This window comes from Canis lupus, chromosome 18 (genome assembly GCF_048164855.1).
Source record: "Canis lupus baileyi chromosome 18, mCanLup2.hap1, whole genome shotgun sequence".
NCBI lineage: Eukaryota > Metazoa > Chordata > Mammalia > Carnivora > Canidae > Canis > Canis lupus.
Window position 1 is genome coordinate 32,103,284 of NC_132855.1, and position 24,184 is coordinate 32,127,467.

A 24,184-nucleotide genomic window follows, 5' to 3' on the forward strand; every position below is an offset into this window, starting at 1 on the left:
CATCAAAACTAAATTATGAACACTAAAATTTTAATTTCATATAATCTTCAGATGTCACAGTCTATTATTCTTTTTAAATTCTTTCCACTTTGTAAATGTGTAAAAACCATTCTTAACTAACAATCCATACAAAAACAAGCAGCCAACCAGACTTGGTCCGTGGGCTGTAGCTTGCTACTTCAATTCTTATGTATGAAATCTGTAGCCAGGTAGCAAACCAATTAAGTAGGTTTATCTGATTGGTTATGACATCCCAGTGGGACCTGCATGTAAAATAATTTCAGCTAGAATATGAAGTGAGGAAGTCTTTGATGTTTTTAGATGATACTACATATAGAAACAAAATTCAAAATTATATAGATGGAAATTATCTTTGAAATCAATCAGGATCTAGCTCTCAAGGGCAATATGTAAGAAGCATAAATTTTACACAAACATTGGAAAATATTATATTTTAAAATGTGGATATGTTATGGAAGCAAATTTGTGCAACACAAATTTAGAGGTTTTTAAAAAAATTTCCCATAATACCTAATTAAAGGAATACGGCATTAATATACCTTTACTGGAGTTAGAAAATATTCCACTATTTCTTTGTGTTATCAAGAACGTGAAAATTTGAAAACCTGTCTTCTAAATCTGTAAGAAATATATTCATTAGTATTAATGGTAGAATTGATTTTCGGGGCATTTTTGCAGGGAGAAAAACAAAGACAAATTAAAAGAAAGAAAAAAATCAGGAGGAGGGTGGTAGACAGCAGCAATATGGTGTGGGTATAGACAATCCCTGTGATTCATGGAAAAGTTCGGGCTCACAGATTAACTGTCATGAAAAAGTGTTTTATATCTTGTAGAATAGTTCCCATCAACCAGATCATTACAAGATTAGCCCAAAATTTCTCCTATTTAGGAATCATGCAGTTGCAAAATATGTAATACTTCATATGAACTTCAATGTTGTTGTTGTTGTTGTTGCTTTATAAATATCACCAGACACACATCTGGGGTTTTAGTGCTTGCCACAGAGTAGTTTTCTGGTTGACATATATCTAAGAAATGCGTATATTAACACCCAGGCTATAGAGCCAAGTACATTTTAGTGTGGGCTACAGCTGAAAGAATATGTTTCCATTCCTTGTCCATCTGTTCTTGGCAACATAAATTTAAACTAGAAACACAGAATAAGTTTCATGAGAAATAAGTCTAAATAGGGTTTAGAACAGCAAGGTGAATGCTCTAAGTTATTATGACTTGTTAACATCTGATTTTGTAGCTAGAATGTTCTGTTGGAGAAATCTCATGCTACAGCTATAGCTTAAAGTTTAAAAAAATAATAGTTGGGGTTTTTCAAAAGCAGCTCATTAAAAAGAAATACAGTGGCTTGGTCACACTTTCTGCTTTAAGGGCTTATATTTGCCAATGATCATAAGCCTAACAAACTTCGAGATTTCAGAGTGCTTATTTGCCATACACTTGAACTACATTAAAAATGGATCATACACATTTGTGAGCTCCATGCTAAAATAGATTCATTAGTGGGGAATGAGGGTTTTCCATACAAAATGGAGTCTATACAAAACATACATACTTGCTTGTTTTTCTGCAATTCCAGCCTCAGCTATGACCAGCTATTGGGTTATTATCTTGTAAAATCATCATGCCCTCCCACTATGTGCTAAAATCTCCAGCTCTTTCTGCTACTAAAATAATATAAACTATTTATTTGCACTTGAAAATACGTGGGAATGCTAAAATATAAAGGGACCATATATATACACCTAGAATTTTGCCTCCCTCTCAAGGATCCAGGCACTCTGAGTTAAATAGGTAAGCTGTGTAGGGGCTGTGTGTCAGGGCTGGGCTCTGTGGAATTCCTCTGGTGTGAGCACAACTTCTGCTTCTGGCTGAGCAAAAGTCTTCAAGTTGGGAAGGAACCTTGAAGCTCATACAAACCAACCTCTTTCCCTGTACAAGAAGCATTTATATGATGTTTAAGTATCTCTTTTTTATATGGTTGATTTATCAAACATAATGTAGCAGTTTTGTGCCAAAGCCATTGGGTTCAAATTTTGGCTCTGTGATTTCCTAAGTATGTTAATATGAATAAATTCATATTTCTCTAGGGCTCAGATTCTCTATTCTGTAAAAGGGAATAATCATATTTACCTTCAATCGGTTTTAAAGGGAAGCAAATGAGATGATGTAAAGTGATTAGTCCAGTGACAGGGTAAACACTGATCAAGCAAGAGCTATTATTATTAGCCTCTTTCTACTGTCCTCTGTTAAAAAAAAATAATTGCACTATGCTAATTATCTAGGTGGCTCCCAAATAGTATTTCAGTCCCTATTTCTTATCATCAGAAAAACATCTCAAGAAACTAATATTTTTTCTTGAACTTCTGCACAAAGTTGCCTATGACTATGGACAAGTCACTCAATGATTTAGAGACTCAATCTTCTTATCTCTAAAATGAGAAACTTTAATTCCATGAGCTCTAGGGTCTTTTGTTCGAGTAATTTAAAAAATCATGTTTGACAGCATATTTTCATTCTTTATTTATAGTGTTGAAATGTGTATTTGCTGCCAAATGTATAAGCGTTCCATATATACATGTGGAATAACATTAAGTTTGTTGATGTTAAAAAACTACTGGTATATTTTTTGGCATTATTTGGCTCTGAATTCATTCTTCCCATTTTGTTTTAGATCAAGCTGACAGCAGATCTTTTCCCACAGCACCTCGAGGTTTAGTTAAACTGAGAGCTTTAGACGTGGGCCATCTTTTCATTACTTTCAGAATCCAAGACAAGCTTTCTTTGTCAAGTAGCTTTCATTTTTCATCTTCATAATAACTAATGGCATTAAATTGTGCACATATGGATCTACACTGCAACTTACAAGGCTTCTGTTTTCTTTCAGATCTGAGTGATCAGCTGCTGGAGGTGGTCGGCTTGGAAGGAGCCATGGAGATGGGACAAATATACACAGGTCTGAAAAGTGCTGGGAGGCGGCTGGCTCAGTGCTCCTCTGTGCTCATCAGGTAGTTGTTTTTGTACAGTTGAGAAAGGGGAGGGTGATATGATATAAGTACAAGCTAATTAAAACTATGCAGGGCTCTGATAACATTTATCCCATTTGTGGCTCAAATTATCAGTAATTAATATTGATATAGTTCCAAATAATGGGAATTGGCAGATTTTACAAAGTTGTGGTTAGCTATTACTTAGCAGGTTTATTGAAATTTGATATTCTCTTGTTCAGACCATAGATACAATTCTAACATATGAACTTCAGCCCCTCTAAAATGGTTCCCATAAAGCTTAGTTTGCTGAGGCGTGGAGGGTATCTACTGGGCATATTACCCAATGAAAACACTGTTGAGGCACCATTAACGTAAATTCTTTCATACTAAAGTGCACCATTGTTTCTATAAAATCAAATAATCAATTTATTGTAAAGTAAGGTTTTATATATATACATATATATATATATATATATATATATATATATATATATCACATTTAAACCTTTTCAAGAAACATTTTCCCAGAATTTTACCTTTGGGAAAAAAAAGGTCTACTTTGACCCCAAAGTGAAACCATGGGTTATATAACAGATATAATTGGTGTTATTTGTGTGAAAATGTTGGTACTGGAAAATCTGAGACATCAAACATCTTCCCTTCAGGTTTGTAATGTAGGCTTCCATGAAAACAAGGAGGCTCTTTTGTCTATAAGAATTCTGACTACATCATTAAACATACACTACCTCAAAATAAATAACAATTAAAATTAAAAAAAAAACATAAACCGTACATTTTTCATTTGCCATCCATAATTTTTTAACACTGTCATATTTACCAGGAAGCTCTAAATAGTCCTGTGACCAAGGTACTTTCAGGGTACTCATTAATAGTCAAGAATTGAAGTCCCTTTCAGAAAAGATCAATTTAAAGCCAGCTCTTACCATATTTGCATTCCCTGGTCTCATTATCTTATATAATGTATTTCAGTATTATACTTAAAATGAAATATTTTCCTCCAGGACTAGCAAGTCTCTGCCAATGCAGATCGATGGAGAACCATGGATGCAGACCCCATGCACAGTGAGTACAGAATATTTGAAAGGCTATGTCACTTCATTTTTGCTTTCCAGATATCATGTACTTTTATAATTAACTAATAACATACTCCCATAACTAAATAACCACAACATCTAAGCTTTTGATCTATCACCAAGTACCTTTTTCTTTTTATTATTAATGTGACAGAGCTATTGCATTCAGGTTTGGGGCATTATATGCCCTTGGCAATGATTTAACTTTTGAATGTTTGTGTTAGTCTAAGTACAACTTTTAGATGCCATAATATAAACTCTGAAACTAGACAAAATTAATAAGGATTTTTAAATCTTTTTTGTACTTGTTTCAGAACTCCTTATGAGAAATTTATTTATGGGGCCTTCAGACATAAATCCCCCTGAATCATTACCCATCTGTTTGTTTGTTTGTTTGTTTGTTTGTTTGTTTGTTGTGTTTTTCCCATCTGTTCTTTTACCTCCATTTGGGGATTTGAGGGCGTCCTTCTCTGTAGGAAACTTCCTGCCATTGTTTTCTCCAGAATGAGATATCATTTAAGTCAGACATTTAGAACCCCCAAAATTCCAATTTCCATTTTTGTAGTGAATATTATTATATTTCAAAAATATGCTAGGCACTGTACTTGGCACCAAGAATAGAAACGTGATCAGCAATGTATACATCATGATCAATAATAGAACAGGTAATAGAACATGATCAATATTGTAATTGTTTTCAAGGAACTCCTATTCAGATAAGAGATTACATATATAAATAAAAGCAGATGTATCATAAATGTAACTTCAGACTACAAGAGTTATGAAAAATTTTTGTTGTTGCTATAAGTGTTGGTAGTGATGATGGTAGTGGTGATGGTGGTGGTGACGGTGGTTGGGATGAACTGGTGGAGGTGCTATCAATGATGTAGTGATGGTGGTTGTGGTGGTGGTGACAATGGTTGTCAAATAGTTTGCCTGATTCTACACTGATGAAAAGTGGTAAGGTAGAAGTTAAAATGCAAGCAGTCTAGCTTTACAGTCTGCACTCTTCATGATTACTCCCCACCATGTATCTCAACCAGAAAACGTCCGGGCCATCCTTGTGATGTTCCTGCTGGAGTGACTTCTGGTAAATCACTTACTGCCTTCCTCCAACTTTAAAGAGTCTATGTCTATGAAAATCGAATTAGTATTTTAGAATAATTTTTAGCCTATTTTACACAAGCACTTCTGAAGATAGTTTTGTTAACTTATCTTTCAATTAGTAACAGGATATTTGGCTACTGATGATCATGATCTATAAAAATTTAAATGAATAATAATTTTATATAACTTATATTTCATTTTATCTCCTTTAAACTCTCTTATTCCTTTAAAACATTTATTCCAGTCTATAGTGGGCCAAGAGCTGTACTAGACTATGGCTCATTATTGTCATTTCACATTCTGGCATACTCTACTTTTTCTAGAACCACATGGAGTTCTGAACTTTAAATTTCACGTTAAATGAAGAGAGTATTTAGTCTTCATAGCATTGGTATGGTTTAACTAAAGAATGTTCTTTGTTTCAATTGAATAGCAAAATGTTTTTTCACACAGAACATAAGAACTGATAGAATGTTAAAATTCTTTGCTGAATTTAAATATCCATTAGCTGATATCCAATTTATGAAGGAATTGCTTTAGATATAATGTTAGAACACAGCAGAAGTTTTGTTTTTCTTTAAGTATAATATATTAAATAGAAAGGCAGATGATAAGTGGGTCTTGATTCTTACATCAATTAATAATTTTTAAAAATAACGTAATGTAAGTACTGGATGGAGATCAACAGTGGTAATGGCTACACAACAGTTAATGTACTTAATACCGTGAAACTGTATACTTTAAAAATGGTGAAAATGTTAAATTTTCTGTTACGTATATTTTACCACAATAAAAAGAAAATTGAAAAAAACTAAGGTTATATTTACTTAGAAATTTTACCAATCCAGAGTTAAGATATCACGAAAAGCCAAACCAAAGAGCTTAAAACTTCCAATATATACTTAATAATTATATTTATGACTTTTTAAATTAGCTCACTGTAAAGTAGCCAATAGAAATGTGTAAGTACTCTTATGTTCACATTTTCATAATAGTCACTGAGACTATTTTAGCCATATAACTATTGGCCATGTTAACAAGTGCATCAAATAGAGACAATTAATTGCAGAAGACTTTATATTGAAATAGTTCAAGAAGACCTTTCTTTAGGCTAGATTCCAGAGCCTATTTTTCCCTTTTTGTCTTCTTCCTTCCATAATTCTTCTTCTTGAGCATGTCAAGCATACTGATTCTGTTATCAATATGTTTCTATCATGGGGATGGAAAAAAAAGAGCAGCTTGGGAAGGAAGGAAGAGGAGAGAACAGTTAAATATGAGAGACAATAGACCAGGTCACATTTCATTTTGTATCCATTCATTACAAGTGATTGGTGCCCAATAAAGTTCTGCTCAGTTAGGAGTAACCTTACTAAGCCTCAAATTCAATATACCTGAAATGGATTCATCACCTGCCTCCCTCTTTTTCCTCCTTGCTAACAAATACTGACTTCTTAACATTCCAAAATTCTTGCTCCTCCCTTTGCCATACTGACTTAGTGAAACCAGTATGTGCCCATTTCCTAAGCTAGGAATCTGAGAGGCATTCTAAACTTCTCTCAAAACTCTCAAATTCAAATGCCATGTCCACCTACCAATACAACATCTTTCTGGAATATTTTCCTTTCTTTCATTCCCACTACCACTTTCCTAGATTTCACCCAATTCATTTCTCTCACACTCTTGGCAATAACCATATCAGTCCTGCCCCATCTCCATTTTTTCCCCTTTAAATCCTTCCTTTACCTTTCTACTAGAAGGATCATGATAAAATACTAAGCTCACCATGATATTCTTCTACTTAAAATCACTTAATTTCTTTCTGATAAAATATAATCTGAATCAGGCTTCCTATTTCACCAATATCATCCTTTACTTCTTTTTAATCTCTTCATACACTTCCCTCATGTCCAAATAAGCTTTTCTTCTTCTTTAGTTGAGTCACACAACCTAGCCTGGGACTCATTTCATGCTGTCTGTCCTCTCTAATAAAGCCTTTCCTGAGCAATGCCACTTCCCCTACCCCATCTCTAACCCCAGCTAGTATGAAAGCCCAGCCTCAGTGCATCATACTTGTATCAAAGCACTAATGATATTGCATTGAAATTATGAGCTTATCTGCCATCTCCTTGATAGGCATAGGGTTATTGAGGTCATGTGCCATGATTTTGATGATCTTTATACCCCTGGAAGCATAGCACTGTGCCTTACACATAATTACACTGCCAATGCCAAGTGCATTTTGAGTTTGTGAATTTCTTAAATACTTCTTGAGGTAGTATAACAATTTTAAAAAATGCTTTCTACTAAACCTTCTTTCACTGAACATAATGTAGGTTGGCTAGCAATTCATTCACATATTTTTCATATATAAATATATGTAAAAGTTATTTTGAGTTATCTTTATTCACTACATTCTCAAAGCAAAGAATTTTAATGTATCAAAGAAGAAATACATCCTTAACCTTCAAAACTTTAATCTTTCTGTTTCTTGTTATGGTATAGTTAAGATTCTTTGGGCCACTTCTCTCTGCATTATCAATTATGTATTTATTTTACATATTATAAAGATTGTATTCTGTTAATACTTTGAAATATGAATAGTCATGTGAGTCATTACTTGTGATACTTTTATGAAAATAATGCCAAAGAGGTTGTAATGCTATATCACTTCGGGGGCTTCACCTATGATTGAGATGAAGGAATTCTTGAAATTCTCTTCTGTGTGGTACAGAACGGGAAGGAAGTCATGAACAGATCATAAGCTAAATGGTGAAATGACCATGGATAAAACATGAAGACTTCTCAAAAGGGTAGCTGAAGTCAAAGCAACTTCTGGAAAGCATTTACATGTATTTTAGTCTTTCTTTGCTTTTTTTTTTTTTTTTTTTTTTTTTACTTACCTCTCAGCACCCTAAACCCACTTGCCCAATCTCATCTTCTAAAGTTGAATACCTTCAACACACAACTCAGCTCTGACCCGGTCCTCAGCCAATTCCCACCAAATCTGGTTGTCTTGTTGCCTTCAGCTTGATCCCTAGTATTTCTGAGGCAGACACTTGGCCATCTAGTGTCCTAAGAGCAATTATCTCCCCCTGTCCCATTTCTACTGGGTAGGCCATTCTTTGAGATGCTATTTTTTTTACTTGAATGTCAGTTTTCTCCCCTGGCACTAGAATCTACTTGATTCAGACACTGGCTACTTGCCTAGCCTTTGCTTTAACCCTCCTTTAGGAAGACTATCTTTTTCCTATTGCTCTAGATGCTGCAGTTATCTGAAGCTTATTTTAATTTTGACTTGTTTTTGCTAAGAGAATATATCCAGCACAACTTTAAATGCAAAATCTTTAAAAAGCGGAACAGTGTTCTTTTGTCCATTAAATTTTTATTTTGTATGTTGTCTGTTGTTGTAATTATTAAAAATAATCATAATTTAAGAGTATTATTTAGTCTGAAATTATTTGCTAAATACACATTAATCTCAGACCATTAAGATAGAAAATGAAAAATTTTTTAAACTAAAATTTTTCCAGTTCTAGAAATTTAGTGTCAACTAGATGAAGGCTGATAGAAGACATTTGGATGTCCTGGAAACGACGTTTGGAAGTTTGGAGGAAACCATGTTAACAATGCCTAACATGTATTAAATGCTTACCACCAACCAGTTTCTGTTCTGTATGTTTATATTTATTATTTATTTAATCCTCACAAAAGTCCTAAGAAGTTAGTAAGGTTATTACAATCCCCATATGATACATTAAACCCAAACAAATAAACACAAACGATCCAGATAAATCAAGCCAGTTTTCCAAGGCCACACAGTAAGAGGTAGAGCAGGTCATTGGGCTCAAATGCCTTTTTTCTTAATTATGATGCTTTGCTGCCTCGCTCATTCACTCTTTCGGCCCTTAATGTAGCTCTAATATTAGTAATCAATGACAACTCTATCATTTATAACAGAATTCAAATTGTTTTCAGCTTATTTACATTTTTCTCTTAATATATTATCTTTTGCTTCCCAGTGTAGCCAAGGCCATCCATCACATCGCTACCAAGATGTCTACTGAATGACAATGATCATTTTACTCCTGGATGTCAGTGTTCAGTGCCTCCTTATCTCACACAGAATAAAGTTCAGAATCCTTGCAGTGGCATTAAATAATTCTCCCAAGGCTGCCATGCTTCATAGGGACCATCTCTTAGGAGCTTTCTACTCCTACCTATTAATTTTGAGCCTAAAATCCCCATTTCCTATTTTATGTTTTAGTAATAAACTCATTCTTCTGGCCTCCAACAAATCTGTGGTTTCTTCCAGCACTTCTGTAGGATGGACCCATGGTTGGCATTTCTTTCAGTCAACTTATGGTTTATTATTTTGATATACTTACTTTTCCATTTTATTCAGATTGCCTGAATTAATTATTCTGTCCTGTTGGGATATATGTATTTTTATAATTTACTACAAATTCTTTCTGAAAGGCAATGAGATATAAATACATATAAACTAAAAATAAAATAAAATTCCTTCTTCAAAGCCAAGCCTAGCAGCAATTTCCTCATGAAGCCTTTTTAACTCCCCATCTGTCTGAAATATTTGTCTTATCCTTTGTACTTCTGTGGCTCTCTGTTGATATCTTCTTAATGCCATGGCAATGCACAGCCTTGTATTTCGGCTATGCATGTATGTATCCCACTCTTCTGACTTAATTGTAAGTATTTTAAGATTCATCCTTAGTTCCCCTTCATATCTCACATAGTGTATTTTACATAATGTGGTTTCTGATGAGATATCCACAGTCATTTGAATCATTGCTTCACAATATGTAATGCATCATTTTCTCAGGCTGCTTTTTTTTTTTTTGTCTTTGTCTTTATTTTTCAGTACTTTGATTTTGATGAGTTTGGGCATGGATTTATTTGTATTTATTCTGTTTTAGTTTCTCTGAGCTTCATGAACCTTTAAGTTTATGGCTTTGCCAAGTTAGAGTTTTCAGCCATTATTTCTTCAGATATTAGTTTAAGCACCGCACTCTCTCTTTTCCTTCTGAAATTCTGATGACTTGTTTATGATACTTTATGTATTAATTGTAGATCTCTGAGTCTGATATATTGTTTTATTTCCTCTTTGTTCTTTCTGTTTTTCATACTGGATAAAGTTTATTTACCTATATTCAAGTTCACTGACTTTTTCCTCTTTTATCTCCATTCTGTTCTTGAGCCCAATAAAGTAATCTTTGTTTTACTTCAGTCATTGTATTTTTCAGTCACAAATTTCAAACTGGTTCCTCTTTTTAATATCCTATATTTCTCAGCCAATAGTTTCTAGCTTTCATTTCAGGAGTATCAATCATTACTTCTTGAAGAATGGTTTATGAGCTCCTCTACGGACTTATGTGACAACTCTAACGCTTGGATCATCTCAGGTTTTGCATCTTTGGCTGTCTTTCCCCTTGCGCATTTTTGAGATTTTCCTGGATCATCATATGTTGAGAAATTTAGAATTGTATATTGAACATTTGAAATATCTTGTTATGAAATTCTGGGTTTTGCTTAATTCTTATGGAGAATGTTGATTTGTCATTGTTGTTGCTATTTTAGCAGGTCATTGATTCAGTTAGGTTCAGATCACAAATCCTGAGCTGCTTCCTGTGAGTTTTGTTTCCAATGTTAGTTCAACTTTCTAGGTCTTCACAGTGTTATTCAGATTCATTCTACGTGTACAAGATCCATAGGCTGGTATGGAACCTGGATGGTGGTCTACCCCCAGTTTTTTTCTTTAGGTTGTCAGTATGCTTCTTAAGGACAAATCTGTGTGTACGCAGGAGGTTGTATGAAACTTTAAGGAATAGCTTTTTTGTGCTCTCCCTCTCCTCCAAGATCTTTGGCTAGGATATGTGAGGGGAGGGGGGGGAACTCATCTTGGTTCCTTGGCACATTCTGCTCTTAACTTTCTTCTCCAGTCTACCTACTACCATCTGCTTTCAGCATCCTCAGATAGCTGTTCTATGTGTCCTATGTAGGATTTATAGTTGCCATTAAGGGAAGAGACAGGGTGGAGTTTGCTTACTTCTTGACTAGAACTTAAACTGTCACCACTCTCCTTAGGTGTTATTGTGTATGGCTATTTTAAAATTCATCTGAAAAAAAATTTAAAAATGAAATAAATAAAATCCATCTGAATTGTCCTCATCAGGTTGGCATGTTATTGGTCAGATTGTTTATCTGCCAACATGGAAACTTCCCAGCATAATCTCCATTTCCATATTCCTTCCACACAAAAAAATGTTAAGTCTAAGAAATGCACTAAACCTTGAGTCTTAAATCTTATTTATTGAGAAAACTTCATAAATTATTTTTTCCATTCTTGTGTCCTGCATTAAGTAGTTGAGAAAGCATTTACCTTGTCTGATTGAAAATATTGGATCAAAAAGTTACAGTTTTCTACTTAAAGGTAAGGATAAAGTTTTAGGTGTTTCTCTAGGCTAGGAATAATGTGGATGACTACATGAGTTAATTTTTTTAGATTACTTTGTAGGAGAACATATATTAAGACTACTGCAAGTAAGTTATGTGGCTGTATGGGAGTTATGTGGCTGTATGGGAGGCTATGGAGACTATGGAGATGTGATTGGTTAAATGTCTAACTAAGGTCACCAAGCAAAAAAGTTATAAGATTGGGTCTGTTCCTAACTTGTTTTTCTACTCCCAGACTGGTCATAAGGTGATTAAGCTTGTCTGCCTAAGGATAAAAAGTTCAGAGAAGAAATACAATGTCTCTGAAGCTTTCTGTAATGCATAATATTGAGTAAAGGAGTCTAAGTGTAAAACAAGCAGCTAGGCAATAAGATTTCTTGGCACTTTGACTTTCTCTAGCAGCTGTAACCACAGCAAACAGTGTAGGACACTTGTTTTGAGAAGCAAAATAAACCTTTTTAAGAAAAGATTGTTTAATGGCTCTTTCAACCTACTCATAAAGTTAAATACCATGACAATCTTTTCTATGTGGGAATACTATTTAAAGGAGCATTTCACATAATGTTATATTAGAAAATGTAATGGCGGATCCCTGGGTGGCACAGCGGTTTGGCGCCTGCCTTTGGCCCAGGGCGCGATCCTGGAGACCCTGGATCGAATCCCACATCGGGCTCCCGGTGCATGAAGCCTGCTTCTCCCTCTGCCTGTGTCTCTGCCTCTCTCTCTCTCTCTCTCTCTCTCTCTCTCTGTGACTATCATAAATAAATAAAAATTAAAAAAAAAAGAAAATGTAATGGTATTGGAGGGAATGCTCTTCTCTATAGTTTATATGCTTATACCTCTCTTGATTGCTACAGATATAACAAATATGGGTATAGGCAAACTGTGCATGGACCTGGATTTCCTGACCAGAATGTACTAAAGCCTAACTATAAACAGTACATGAGAATACTTATGAAGAGAATGGGGCAAATTTAGGAAGTAGGAAAATAGCTGAAACTTACTTATCTCTATGGTAGATGGATCCCCTTATACCTACCACCTAAATTAACTTATCACAGACCTGGAAACAAAAAAATTGATTAGAGGTGAAATAGTTTTACCATTCTTTATTATAGAATCACAACCATCTTATTAAAACTTCTTTATATTAGCTTTCTATCTGAAACCCATTCTAAAGATTAATATGTTAAAGGTTATTTTGAACAAGCTAATATCTACAACTGAAATAGTAAACTTTTCTAGCACCTTAGCAGGAATTCAGTGTAGTCTAGGGTTAAAAATATTTTTCACTCCTTAAAAGCAATGTTATATGGGATTTCTATAAGGAGGGAAAGGGAAAAAAAAAAAACTACTTAGGAAGATTACCCATGCAAAATAAGTATATGCCAATGGTTAGAAAACAAGAATAAAGGCCAGAGTCCAAGGTTTCATATTTGTTATATTAGTGACCACTACACTTCAGACAATTACTTAATTTTCTTGAAACTATTTCCTTATTCCTAAAATCAGCTATCTACAAATCTCAAGGTAGTATTGAAGAGTTGTTAAAAATTACTGTACATCATATTTTGCAACAGTATTAATTATTTTATGGTGTATATTAAGTATTGTTATATTTAATAATGCACTTGGATTTACTTCTTTTTTATTGTTTAAACTAGCTTCCATGTTATCTTAAGCCATACAGGGAAAAAAGTTAAACCAATGTTATTTTATGATGGGACAAAATTTGATATCTTTTTGAGATTTGGCCGTAGTGTTATAGAAAATGTAGCAAACACTTTTTTTTATTTTCCCATAATCATTTATTGATAAACTTATATCGGAAAAAGATATCATTTCCCCATAACATTTAGCATCTTTAATTATGATCTAAAAGGAAAATTATATTAAAACTCATCCAAATAGAATGGTGCTATGAAAGTTATCTGCAGATTTACGTAACTCTTGAATCTCCCAAGACTCATGCGTTAAATAGATTAACTTTAAATAGTATTAAATAATATTTAACGCACCAGGTTGACTTTTTTTAGAAATTATTCTTGTTTTGAAAATTTAATAAAATACTTTCTCATTAAAAATGATGCAGCTATTGTAACTCGACGCTTGCTGACTTTGTAAACACACTGTTTTAAAGTAATCTTAAACTGCTCTAATGGCTTTGTTTAGAAAGGGATGGGCAAAGCATAGTGATGAAAGAACATGCATAGTTTTAGTGATAGGAGAAAAGGGGTAACCTATTAATTATTAGTAGGAAAATGCTTAACCAGTATACATAGATATTGAATATTTTCTTAGTGTGCCTGGAAATTGCATTTTGTCTAATATTTAAATACACAATAGGAGTGTTAAAGAAGGAAATACCATCATTTGTTATTTAATGAGTCTAAATGTAGATACTTTGAAGAATAGAAAATTAACTAACAATATCATACCATCTTAAAATATATTTGAGTAAGCAGACTGCTTTTGTAGAAGATATATTTTTTAAGGTGTGATAGTGAGACTCCAAATGCAGTTAAATAAAACATAAACTAAAAGCATCTTTTACTTAAGATTTCAATGGTAACTGCTTTTGCATAAATTTGCATTTCCAAGCCTTTATTTTTTTTTTCAAAGACTGGCATGTTAATGTTTAGTTGGGCATTATTTTGTGTGTTCCCCTGTTACTTATGCATTAATTAGTTTTGTTTACCTGTGCATAATTTTTCCTAATTTCACAACAGTTGTTGTTTTTGTAATTGACAATGCAATTTACTGCATGTGTGCATTCTGGCCCCCAAACAAGAATGTTAAGGTGTAAAGCACCAATCTCTTCATTTCAGATTGTTAAAAAAAAAGGATTGGTTGTGACTAATTTCCAATTAATTTGCAGTGGTTATGGGGAACAAAACAATTGTACCTACTAATTAAATTTTAAAATATTCCAAAGTGTCATCTTTGGGTGTCTGTGGAATATATAATTTCCATTTTGGTTCATTGCTGGATCTGTAACACCCATGAGCTTGACAGCTCTATTAATTTAAAGGCTCAGTAATACCTATTAGTACAAAACATGAAAAAAAATACCATTAATCATTTATTTTAATTTTGCAGCTCTGTCATTTTCTCAGTATGTTTTAAAATTATGATGACACCAAAAGGTGCAAAAATCGACCTGGGTGAAGGGGAAACGGATCACACTACTTAGGAGAGATACTGAAGTACATTATTAGAGCTTAATTAATGCCAAACTGATTAGATTTGATTGCATTTTGCACTAAAATATTTTAAACAATTTTTTCTTACCATATTATATTTTTTAAAAGTTACCCAAATATTAAATATTATGTTTATGGTTGGACTTAGCTTTTTTGTACTTTTCTATCTACATTCTACCTAAATACTATGAAATAATCATAAATTGTTCTTTCTTTTTTTCATATTGAAATCTGAATTAATCTAGTTTTTAGTTTAAACTTAGAAAAGTTTGTTTCACTTCAGTTGATAATGTCTCTCATATTCATATGCTTTGATAATAACTCAAACCCAAAATTGGACACAATGTCCAAAACCCAAATTGGATACAATGTCCAAAAACATAAAGGAAGAAAAGTTGAAATAAGAAATATACTAAGAATGCAATACCTTACACATGTCTATTGATGTGATCCAGGATTGTTAAACATGCTAAAAATGGTCAAATTGTATGCACTTAGACTTTTGTCATTAGATTTTAAGAGGACTAATAGTTATTTTATTTATATATACATCTAGTTCAAAATTGAAGACATCATTTAGAATGGGTAATTATTAGTGTCTCCTAGTTGATGGGCATCATCAAACTAATACACAGACTTGACTTCTTTCCAGAACACTTAGAGGTCTCCCTTCTGGTAGATACAAACTATGGAATCACAAGGCCTACTTTGTCTCCCACATTTGCCTTGGGTTCATATCTTATCCAGCTGTTCATTTCCTTTGACTTTATTATTAAAATTTAAAAATATAGCTAACATATTCTAAGTTTTTTAGGAAACATACTGTAGTGTTGAAAGTTTTAAGAGTAATGAACAGAGAACAGGGTCCAGTGTTTCATAGAGATAGTCACTGGATGGCTTACCCATTTCAAACAGAAATTTGAATATAAAAAAATTCATAATAAACATACACTAAGTATAATGTAATAGTATTTGTTTATTTTCTTGGATATCTAGAACATAATCGCACATATTTCATTTGAGAAGACTTTAAAAAAAATTTTTGTATATTGTTTTAATTGGAGTTTGATTTGCCAACATATAGTATAACACCCAGTGTTCATCTCATCAAGTGCCTCCCTCAGTGCCCGTCACCCAGTCATCCCAACCCCCAACCCACTTCCCCTTCCACTACTCCTTGTTCGTTCCCAGAATTAGGAGTCTCTCCTGTTCTGTCACCCTCTCTGATATTTCCCACTCATTTTCTCTCCTTTCTCTTATAATCCCTTTCACTATTTTTTATATTCCCCAAACGAATGAAACCAAGACTTTAAAAATTAAAAAAAAAAATGTTAACATATCACGTTGTTTATACACATGACACAATTCCATGGGTTGAATTAAATGGATATTATTAAAGATGATTTAAATAAAAGAATACAACTATTTCATCTAAGCCAAATCAAGAATATTAGCAAATCATTTTTCCATTTCTTCAACAAATGTTTATTGAATTCCTTCTCTATGAAGTTTCTGATATTTTGTCCTAGTGTTAAAATGGAGACAAAACAAAATAAAACATACAAGACCATGGCTTCACACAAAACTTCAGTAATGATGAGGAGGTCTGTGAGTGAAAGGTTTATGGTACTATCAGCTGTGATACTATGATATTATTAGAGGGTATCATAGAGGGATTTGACCTCATCAAAGGAGGTCTAAGAAGACTTTCAAAGAAGCTCAAAATAGGCCTAAAGGACGGGGAGTATATAGCTAAGCATAAAAAGAAGGAAGAGTGTCCTATGCAGAGGGAACTACATAAGGAAGGAGGGAGCATGTGTACAGGGATCTGAAAGATGACATGATGGATGTGGAACAGAAGGAAAGGAGGTGTGAATCAAGGCTGGATATTCAGTGGGAGTCAGATCTGCAGGACCTTGACACTCACAGGAAGGATAGTTAGCTTTAGTCTAAGAATCAAGTGGAACTATAAATAGAGTTTAAGCAAGAGAACAATGTGATCAGATGTGCATGCTGATAAGATCATTCTGGGTGGGAAATGGATTGGAAGGGAAGGCAATAACCAGTGAGGAAACTTCTGCAATTGCTTAGGCCTTAAAGTGGTGGAGGTAGAAAGACAAAAAGTTAAGAGATACAGAAAATATTTTAGGGATAATATTGATCAGAATTAGTAATGGATTGGTTATGGGTGTTAAGAAGATACCACAGGTGATCCAGATAGCTGGCCTGAACAACTGAATGAATGATGGAACAATTCATTAAAATAGGAGAATCTGGAAACAATCAAGTTATTTCCTCTCTATCCAATTTAACTCAACTAAATTATGCCCCCTAATCAATGGCCTAGGACATTGTTATGAATGTCAATTGTTATTACACTGTGGGACAGCAATTTTTTTTGAAGATTTTATTTATTTTTTCATGAGAGACACAGAGAGAGGCAGAGACATGGGTAGTAGAGGGAAAAACAGGCTCCCATCTGGGAGCCCAATGGGAGACTCAATCCCAGGACTCTGGGATCACATCCTAAGCTGAAGGCAGATGCTCAACCACTGAGACATCCAGGCATCCCTAGGATGGCAATTTTTTATGGATGTCAAAATGCTCATTGGATTACCTTGAAATAGTTTAACATTGATGAGAAACTCTTTCAGATCAATGCCATGATGCTCCAAATAGTCAAAGGGTACAGCTGCATCTGGGAATTGGGTCATTAAAGAGGTTTGATCTTACATATCATCAGTATGAGCTTATTGGTCTCCCTTGGTTTAAAAAAAAAAAAAAAAATTCTGTGGGCTAGTAAATGCCTCACATGGATTTTTTTTCTGGTATTTTCTTTGGGTGGAAATGGAGCCTGGAATGTCACTGGAATCCTCCCAGGTGCTTCTGGCCTCCTCAGAGAGAAGGCAGATGGCCGTAATATGCGATCTCATAATGCCACCCAAGGAATCCTGAAAGCATTGTTATTTCAGAAGGGGGTGAAGAAAATGTGTTTTCCACTGTTCTATATATAATTACACTAAAAATAACGGATAATATTTATTAAGCACTTATATGTAATGCACAGCCTCATTTGTTACTTGTAGTGGTCCTATAAAGTAGGTGTACTGTTATCCTCTTTTAATAAATAGATACTGAGGCTCAAAAATGTGAGATCTTAGGGCACTTGGGTAGCTCAGTTGGTTAGCATTCCACTCTTGATTTCATCTCTGGTCATGATCTCAGGGCTGTGAGATCGAACCCCATGTCCAGCTCTGCACTAGGCATGAAGTCTGCTTAAGATTCTCTCTTCCTCTGCCTCTGCCCCTCCTCTCTTCTCTCTTCTCTCTCTCTCTCTCTCTTTCTCTCTCTCTCCCTCTCTCTTTAAAAAAAAAAAAAAAAAAAGAGATCCTCTTGCCGGTGGCTAGGCTGACACTCAAACTCTTGCCTCCTGTCCCAAGTCCATGATTTTAACCCTTTAGCTGTGTGAAAAAACCACATAGGAAAGGACATACAAAATATTATTTATTAAGAAAAATATAGTCACAAGTTGTGAATATTATGAATATTCTCTGGCTATAGTCAATGAAGGAAATTTTTTTTTTTAAGATTTTATTCATTCATTCATGAGAGACACAGAGAGAGAGAGAGAGAGAGGCAGAGACACTGGCAGAAGGGGAAGCAGGCTCCATGCAGGGAGCCAGACGTGGGCCTCGATCCCAGGTCTCCAGGATCAGGCCCTGGGCGGAAGGCAGCGCTAAACCACTGAGCCACCCTGGCTGCCCTGAGGGGAATTTTTTTCTGTTGTTATGTTCTGTTTTTATTTTTGTTTATTTTTTGTTTGCTATTTTGTTTTTTTTTGGTTTTTTTCCACATGACCAAAGGTTTGGAGAGGTCCTGGGAAAAGAAAAACAGTTAATAGGTTAAGGTTGTGGGGTATAATCTCTCTATAGAGATATGGAAATCATAAAAAGTTTTTTTAAAATGCTGCTGACCTTCCCTGACAACCAATTTATAACCATAAAATATTTTGGAAAGGACAGCCAAATTTATATCTTAAAAGAGATTTCAAATCCAGGTATAAGTATTTCCTTCCTAATGTAGCCAAAGAGCCTGTCACTTGCAAGAAAAAGTTTCTCTTTTCTCATTACTATGCATATTTAAAATTGCTGTGAATTTCATCAGTGAGTAAATGTCTTAAACCCATTTTTTAAAGATTTTATTGTAAATCTTTACAACAATTTTTCTGAATTTGTTGTTAGATCAAAGACTTTAACATTAAACTTGGCTATTACTATCATTCCAGAAAATAATGACTGGAATCATAAAGAAGCTGGCATAGAGATTTTAGAAAATTGTTATGTTTCCATTGCTTTGCTTTTTGGCAGTTACCGACCTGAAAAATTTAGCATGCTCCTTATTCCCGCTGTCATATGGCTCAGCTACATGCATGAATTCAAAATGGTTTCCATTATTGGAAGGACACCACCATCTTATTCCAGAACCAAGCTAGGTAGCTTTTAATGTTCCAGATAACTTCAAAATTAAGCTTTCCCCACAGATATTTTATGGCATTTATTTTGCTCTGAAAACTCCATTCATTTCTAAGGTAGCTGAATAAATCCAGTGATAGTAAACTCTTAAAGAAAAGAAGCAGGAAAAGAGCATTTTGTTGGCTAGATACAGGGAGAAAATATTAAAAGGAAAATACTACCTGCTGAGGTACTTTCTAAGAATCACAGTATTACTAAGTCTACCTTGGTTCAAAGCAATAGAGATTATACATGTGAGCTGAGCCAAACGTGATCAGTTGATACATTACCCAAATTGAGAAAGTTCATATATATTATAATTTAGAACTTTTGTAGAATGATTTCTGAATGGTGTCACTTAGTATATCAAAGATACACCATATGAAATTATTTTCACTTTTATCCATCTTCCAGCTATCGATCCATTACATCATGACTTTAAATTAAAATTTCTTTCTTCTACTTTATGCCTCATAATTCTAGATGTAATTATATAGACTATAATTATATCAGGGGTCAACAAGTTATGACCTTTGGGCTAAATCAGACAGCTGCCTTTTTTTGTATAGTGAGAGAGTTAAGATTTTTTTTTTTTACATTTTTAAATGGTTGAAAAATCAAAAGAAGGATAATATTTCATAGTGTTAAAATTATATGAAATCCAAATTTTAGTTGTCAAACATAAAGTTTTACTGGAATACACACCTGTTTATCTACATGTAGTTGATGGACACTTCTGTGCTACAGTGGCAGAGATGAGTAGTTACAGAGAACCCACAGCCTACAAAACCTAAAATATTTGCTATCTAACAGAAGATGCTGTACGGGAAATGTTTGCCAACCCCTAAATTAAATGAGCACTACCTAAATAGCCTACAGTATATAACTCTCAAATATGATCATTTCTGGATTTAGAACTAGTATAAAAGTTCAGTAGCTTATACCACTTACATGAAAACTCTTGTGATAACCTGAGCCATGACTAGCCTAAATACACATAATTTGAAGGTCTTGCCCTCATTAATAGAAGAGGAATAGGCCACACTGAAGATTGACTGGGAATGTTTATATCACGGTGCTTCTTTCTAGTCTTTCTCCTACCTCTCAGGCCCTTTGTATTCATATTCCTTCACAGGATATCATTCTCCTGATTCACCCTTAAATGTCAACATTCCTCAGAGACACTGGCAGAGGAAGACAAATATCTAATATCTGATATTTGTATTTGCCGCATTGGCCTTCAGTAATCTATTCTGGATGGAATTTTATTATTATTTTATTACTATAGGTTCATCACACCCAAATTTGTCTCGAGACCTGTTCTCCCTTCCGAACACTAGACCTACATATCCAAAAGATACTGAAAACCACCTTCAGAATGTAACACTTAACACAGAGTTTACCAACTTCTTGGTCCCCGCTCCTGCCAAAATGCATCCCCTTCTCTTAAAAAGCATCACCATGCACATAACAAACAAAGCTAAAAGCACAGAGGTCATACTAGAATCTTCATTTTCCAATACTCCAAACATTCAGTCATGTCCTATAGATTGTGCCTCCTTTCTATCTCTTGAGATCTACCCCCTGCTCCATTCCCATTCCACTGCCACAATTAAAATACATTTTAATTCTTTCCTAGATTATTATATTAACTTCCCATCTGATCTCCCTGCCTTTCATGTGACACCTAGCCCTTAATCTATGTTTCCAGAGTAACATTGCTAAGACCTGAGTTTAAATATATCCTGTCTTTCCACCATGATATAAATGGCATTGTTTCGTGCTCCCTTTGCACCCTGAGAATATCTCTGACACAGTGCATATCACATTCTACCATTGTGTGTGCTATCATCATTAGAATATAAGCACCTTAATTATGTTTAAAAATGTCTTTTCGACTTGGAAGCCCAAGCGCTAAACTGAAATAATCTAGTACCTAGCGGATTAACAACAGAGCTAATTAAAGTTGGATAAATTAGGTTATTTTTTAGCCATAGGTTTTGGGAGTGAAGATAAGAAGGTGCCGTCCAGTCTGTCAGAATAGTCAACAGACTGTTATTAGCTTTGAGCCTTAGGAAGAGAAGTAAAGTGACAAGAGTAAATAGGCAAGGCTTCTCAAATTTAAAAGTGCATAAGAATCACCTGGGGGATCCTGCTACACAGTAGAAGCTGATTCAGAAAGTCTGAGTTGTGATCCAGGAGTTTGCATTACTAACAATGAAGACAGTTCTCTTGGTTTGTGGGCCACATTTGGAAAACCAGAACACTAGAATGCAAGATAATTACCTGCAGAGGGATTTTTGTTTTTGTTAATTTTTTAAATGTTTATACCAAAATAATAAATGCATACTGAAAAAAATTAGAACGTGTAGACTTGCAAGAAAAATAGAAAGCTACTATCCCCTTATTTCTTTGGCACTGGGTTTGTTCTTTGAATTATTTGGCTTTTTTCTTGTTGCTTACTCTATATCTAAAAAATATGCTTGGGGGGATCCCTGGGTGGCTCAGCGGTTTGACGCCTGCCTTTGGCCCGGGGTGCAATCCTGGGGACCCGGGATGGAGTCCCGCATCGGGCTCCCTGCGTGGGGCCTGCTTCTCCCTCTGCCTGTGTCTCTGCCTCTCTCTCTCTCTCTGTACATCTGTCATGAGTAAATAAATTTTTTAAAAAATCTTTAAAAAATATGCTTGGATCTTTTTTTTTCCACCTATTAGTTTTAGTTGTATTCTATTTACTTCATGTATAGAAAGGCAGTTTTTAACACTTACATTACTCCGTTTAACTTTTTTACTAATAGTGAATATGCACTGAGTGATTTTATGTGCTAGGTAACATTCTAAGCATTTTGTGTGCATTGATTCATTTAGTCTTAACAAGAAACCAATGAAACAGATACTGTTTTAAAGTCTCTATATTACCAATGAGGGAAGTGAATCATAGTCACTTGGCCAAAGTCTCTGCAGATAGGAAGTGGTGGGCCCAGTCAGTCTGATTTTTAACCATTATGCTGTTCTGCTTCTGAACAAAAAAATTAATGATTTTATTTAAATCGAAACAAAATATATAGTCATTGAGATTATGAGTATATTGTCAACTGCAGAACCAAACACACACAATTACATTTTCTTTTCTATAAAGATTTTGGAATCTCTTTTTCTCCTCTTTTTAAAGTCATCATCATAATAATTCTCATTTTTAAAAATAGATATCAGTTTATTTATTGAGCCCACTCTTGTCCTTTATTTTTTATTTATTTTGTTTTAGAGCAGGGGAGGGGCACAGAGGGAAAGAAAGAATCTTAGGTAGGCTCCATACCCAGCACAGAGCCTGACACAGGGCTCCATCTCACAGCCCTGAGATCATGATCTGAACTGAAATCAGGAGTCAGGACTCTTAACCTACTGAACTACCCCAGTGCTACCCACCTCCTTGTTCTTTATATGGCAAAAGCCTTTTCTCTGGGAGTTTCTTTCTAGGTTTTTTGCAAATCTATCATCCTGGTTCTCAGTTGGATCCCTTGGTTTATTGTTGTTCTTGTTGTTATTATTGTTAATAGACTTGGTTTTTTAGAGTACTTTTAGGTTCACAGCAAAATTGAGAAGTTACAAAGATTTCCCATATACCACCTGCCTACACATGTGCATAACCTCCTTCACCGAAGTGGTACCTTTGTTATGATCACTGAACCTACATTGATAAATAGTCTCCCAAAGTCCATAGTTGACATTAGGGTTCCCTCTTACTGTTGTACAGTCTGTGGGTTTGGACACATGTGTCTATCAATATCATACAGAATATTTTCACTGCCCTAAAAATTCTGTATGGTCCATCTTTTCATCCTTCTTCTGCTATAACCCCTGGCAACCACTAATTTTTTACTTCCCCATAGTTTTGCCTTTTCCAGAATAAAGTAGGTTGAAATCAAACAGTATGCAGCCTTTCCACATTGGCTTCTTTCACTTAGTAATATATACTTAAGGCTCTTCCGTGTCTTTTCATGGCTTGATGGCTGATTTCTTTTTTAGCATTCAATAATACTCCATTGTCGGGAACTACCATAGTTGATGTATCCATTCATCTACTGAAGGACATGTTGGTTGCTTCAATGTTTTAGTGATAATGAATAAAGCTGCTATAAACATCCATGTGCAGTTTTCTGTGCAAACATGTTTTCAAATCATTTGATTAATACTGAGGAGTGTAATCTCTGAGTCCTATGCTAAGAGTATGTTTAGTTTTATAAGAAACTACCAAACTGCCTTCCTAAGTGGCTGTACCACATTGTCTTCCCACCAGTAATGTATGAGAGTTCCTATTGTTCCACATCTTTGCCAGCATTTGGAGTTGGCAATGTGATCCCCTGTTTTTGTTTGTTTTGTTTTGTTTTGTTTTTAATCTCTTTCTTAGCTCATGCATTTGTTTTGCTCAAATATGTTTTAAAGGGCATATAGAAGGTAAAGTCAATTGTTTTATGACTGAAAATGTCTCCATTGTACCCTTGGTCTTTAATCAATACATTAACTAAGTATAGAATTCTATGATAAAATTAACTTTTCCTCTGGGGTTTGGAGGTGTATCTCCATTTTCTTTTAGCACTAATGTTTTTGAGAAACCTGATGCCATGCTGACTTTTATTTTTTTGGTAAGTCATCAGTTTTTCCTTTCAGAGGGCATTTAAGAATCTTCTTTTTATCCCTGTGCTTTGAAATTTCACAATAATACATGTTTTGAACTGGATGGGAATCAATGTTTCATTAGCAGCAAAAGAGGGAAAGTT

General features: G+C 34.5%; 1 protein-coding gene across 7 annotated transcripts in view; it reads left to right on the top strand.

Moving 5' to 3' along the window:
* DGKB (diacylglycerol kinase beta) overlaps positions 1 to 24,184 on the top strand; it is a 694,510-nt gene that overhangs the window by 652,941 nt on the left and 17,385 nt on the right. For all 7 annotated transcript variants that reach the window (XM_072783954.1, XM_072783956.1, XM_072783959.1 and 4 more), the window contains 2 exons: positions 2,921 to 3,041; positions 4,046 to 4,106. In XM_072783954.1, the coding sequence (XP_072640055.1) occupies positions 2,921 to 3,041; positions 4,046 to 4,106 (182 nt within the window). The remainder of the gene's footprint in view (positions 1 to 2,920; positions 3,042 to 4,045; positions 4,107 to 24,184) is intronic.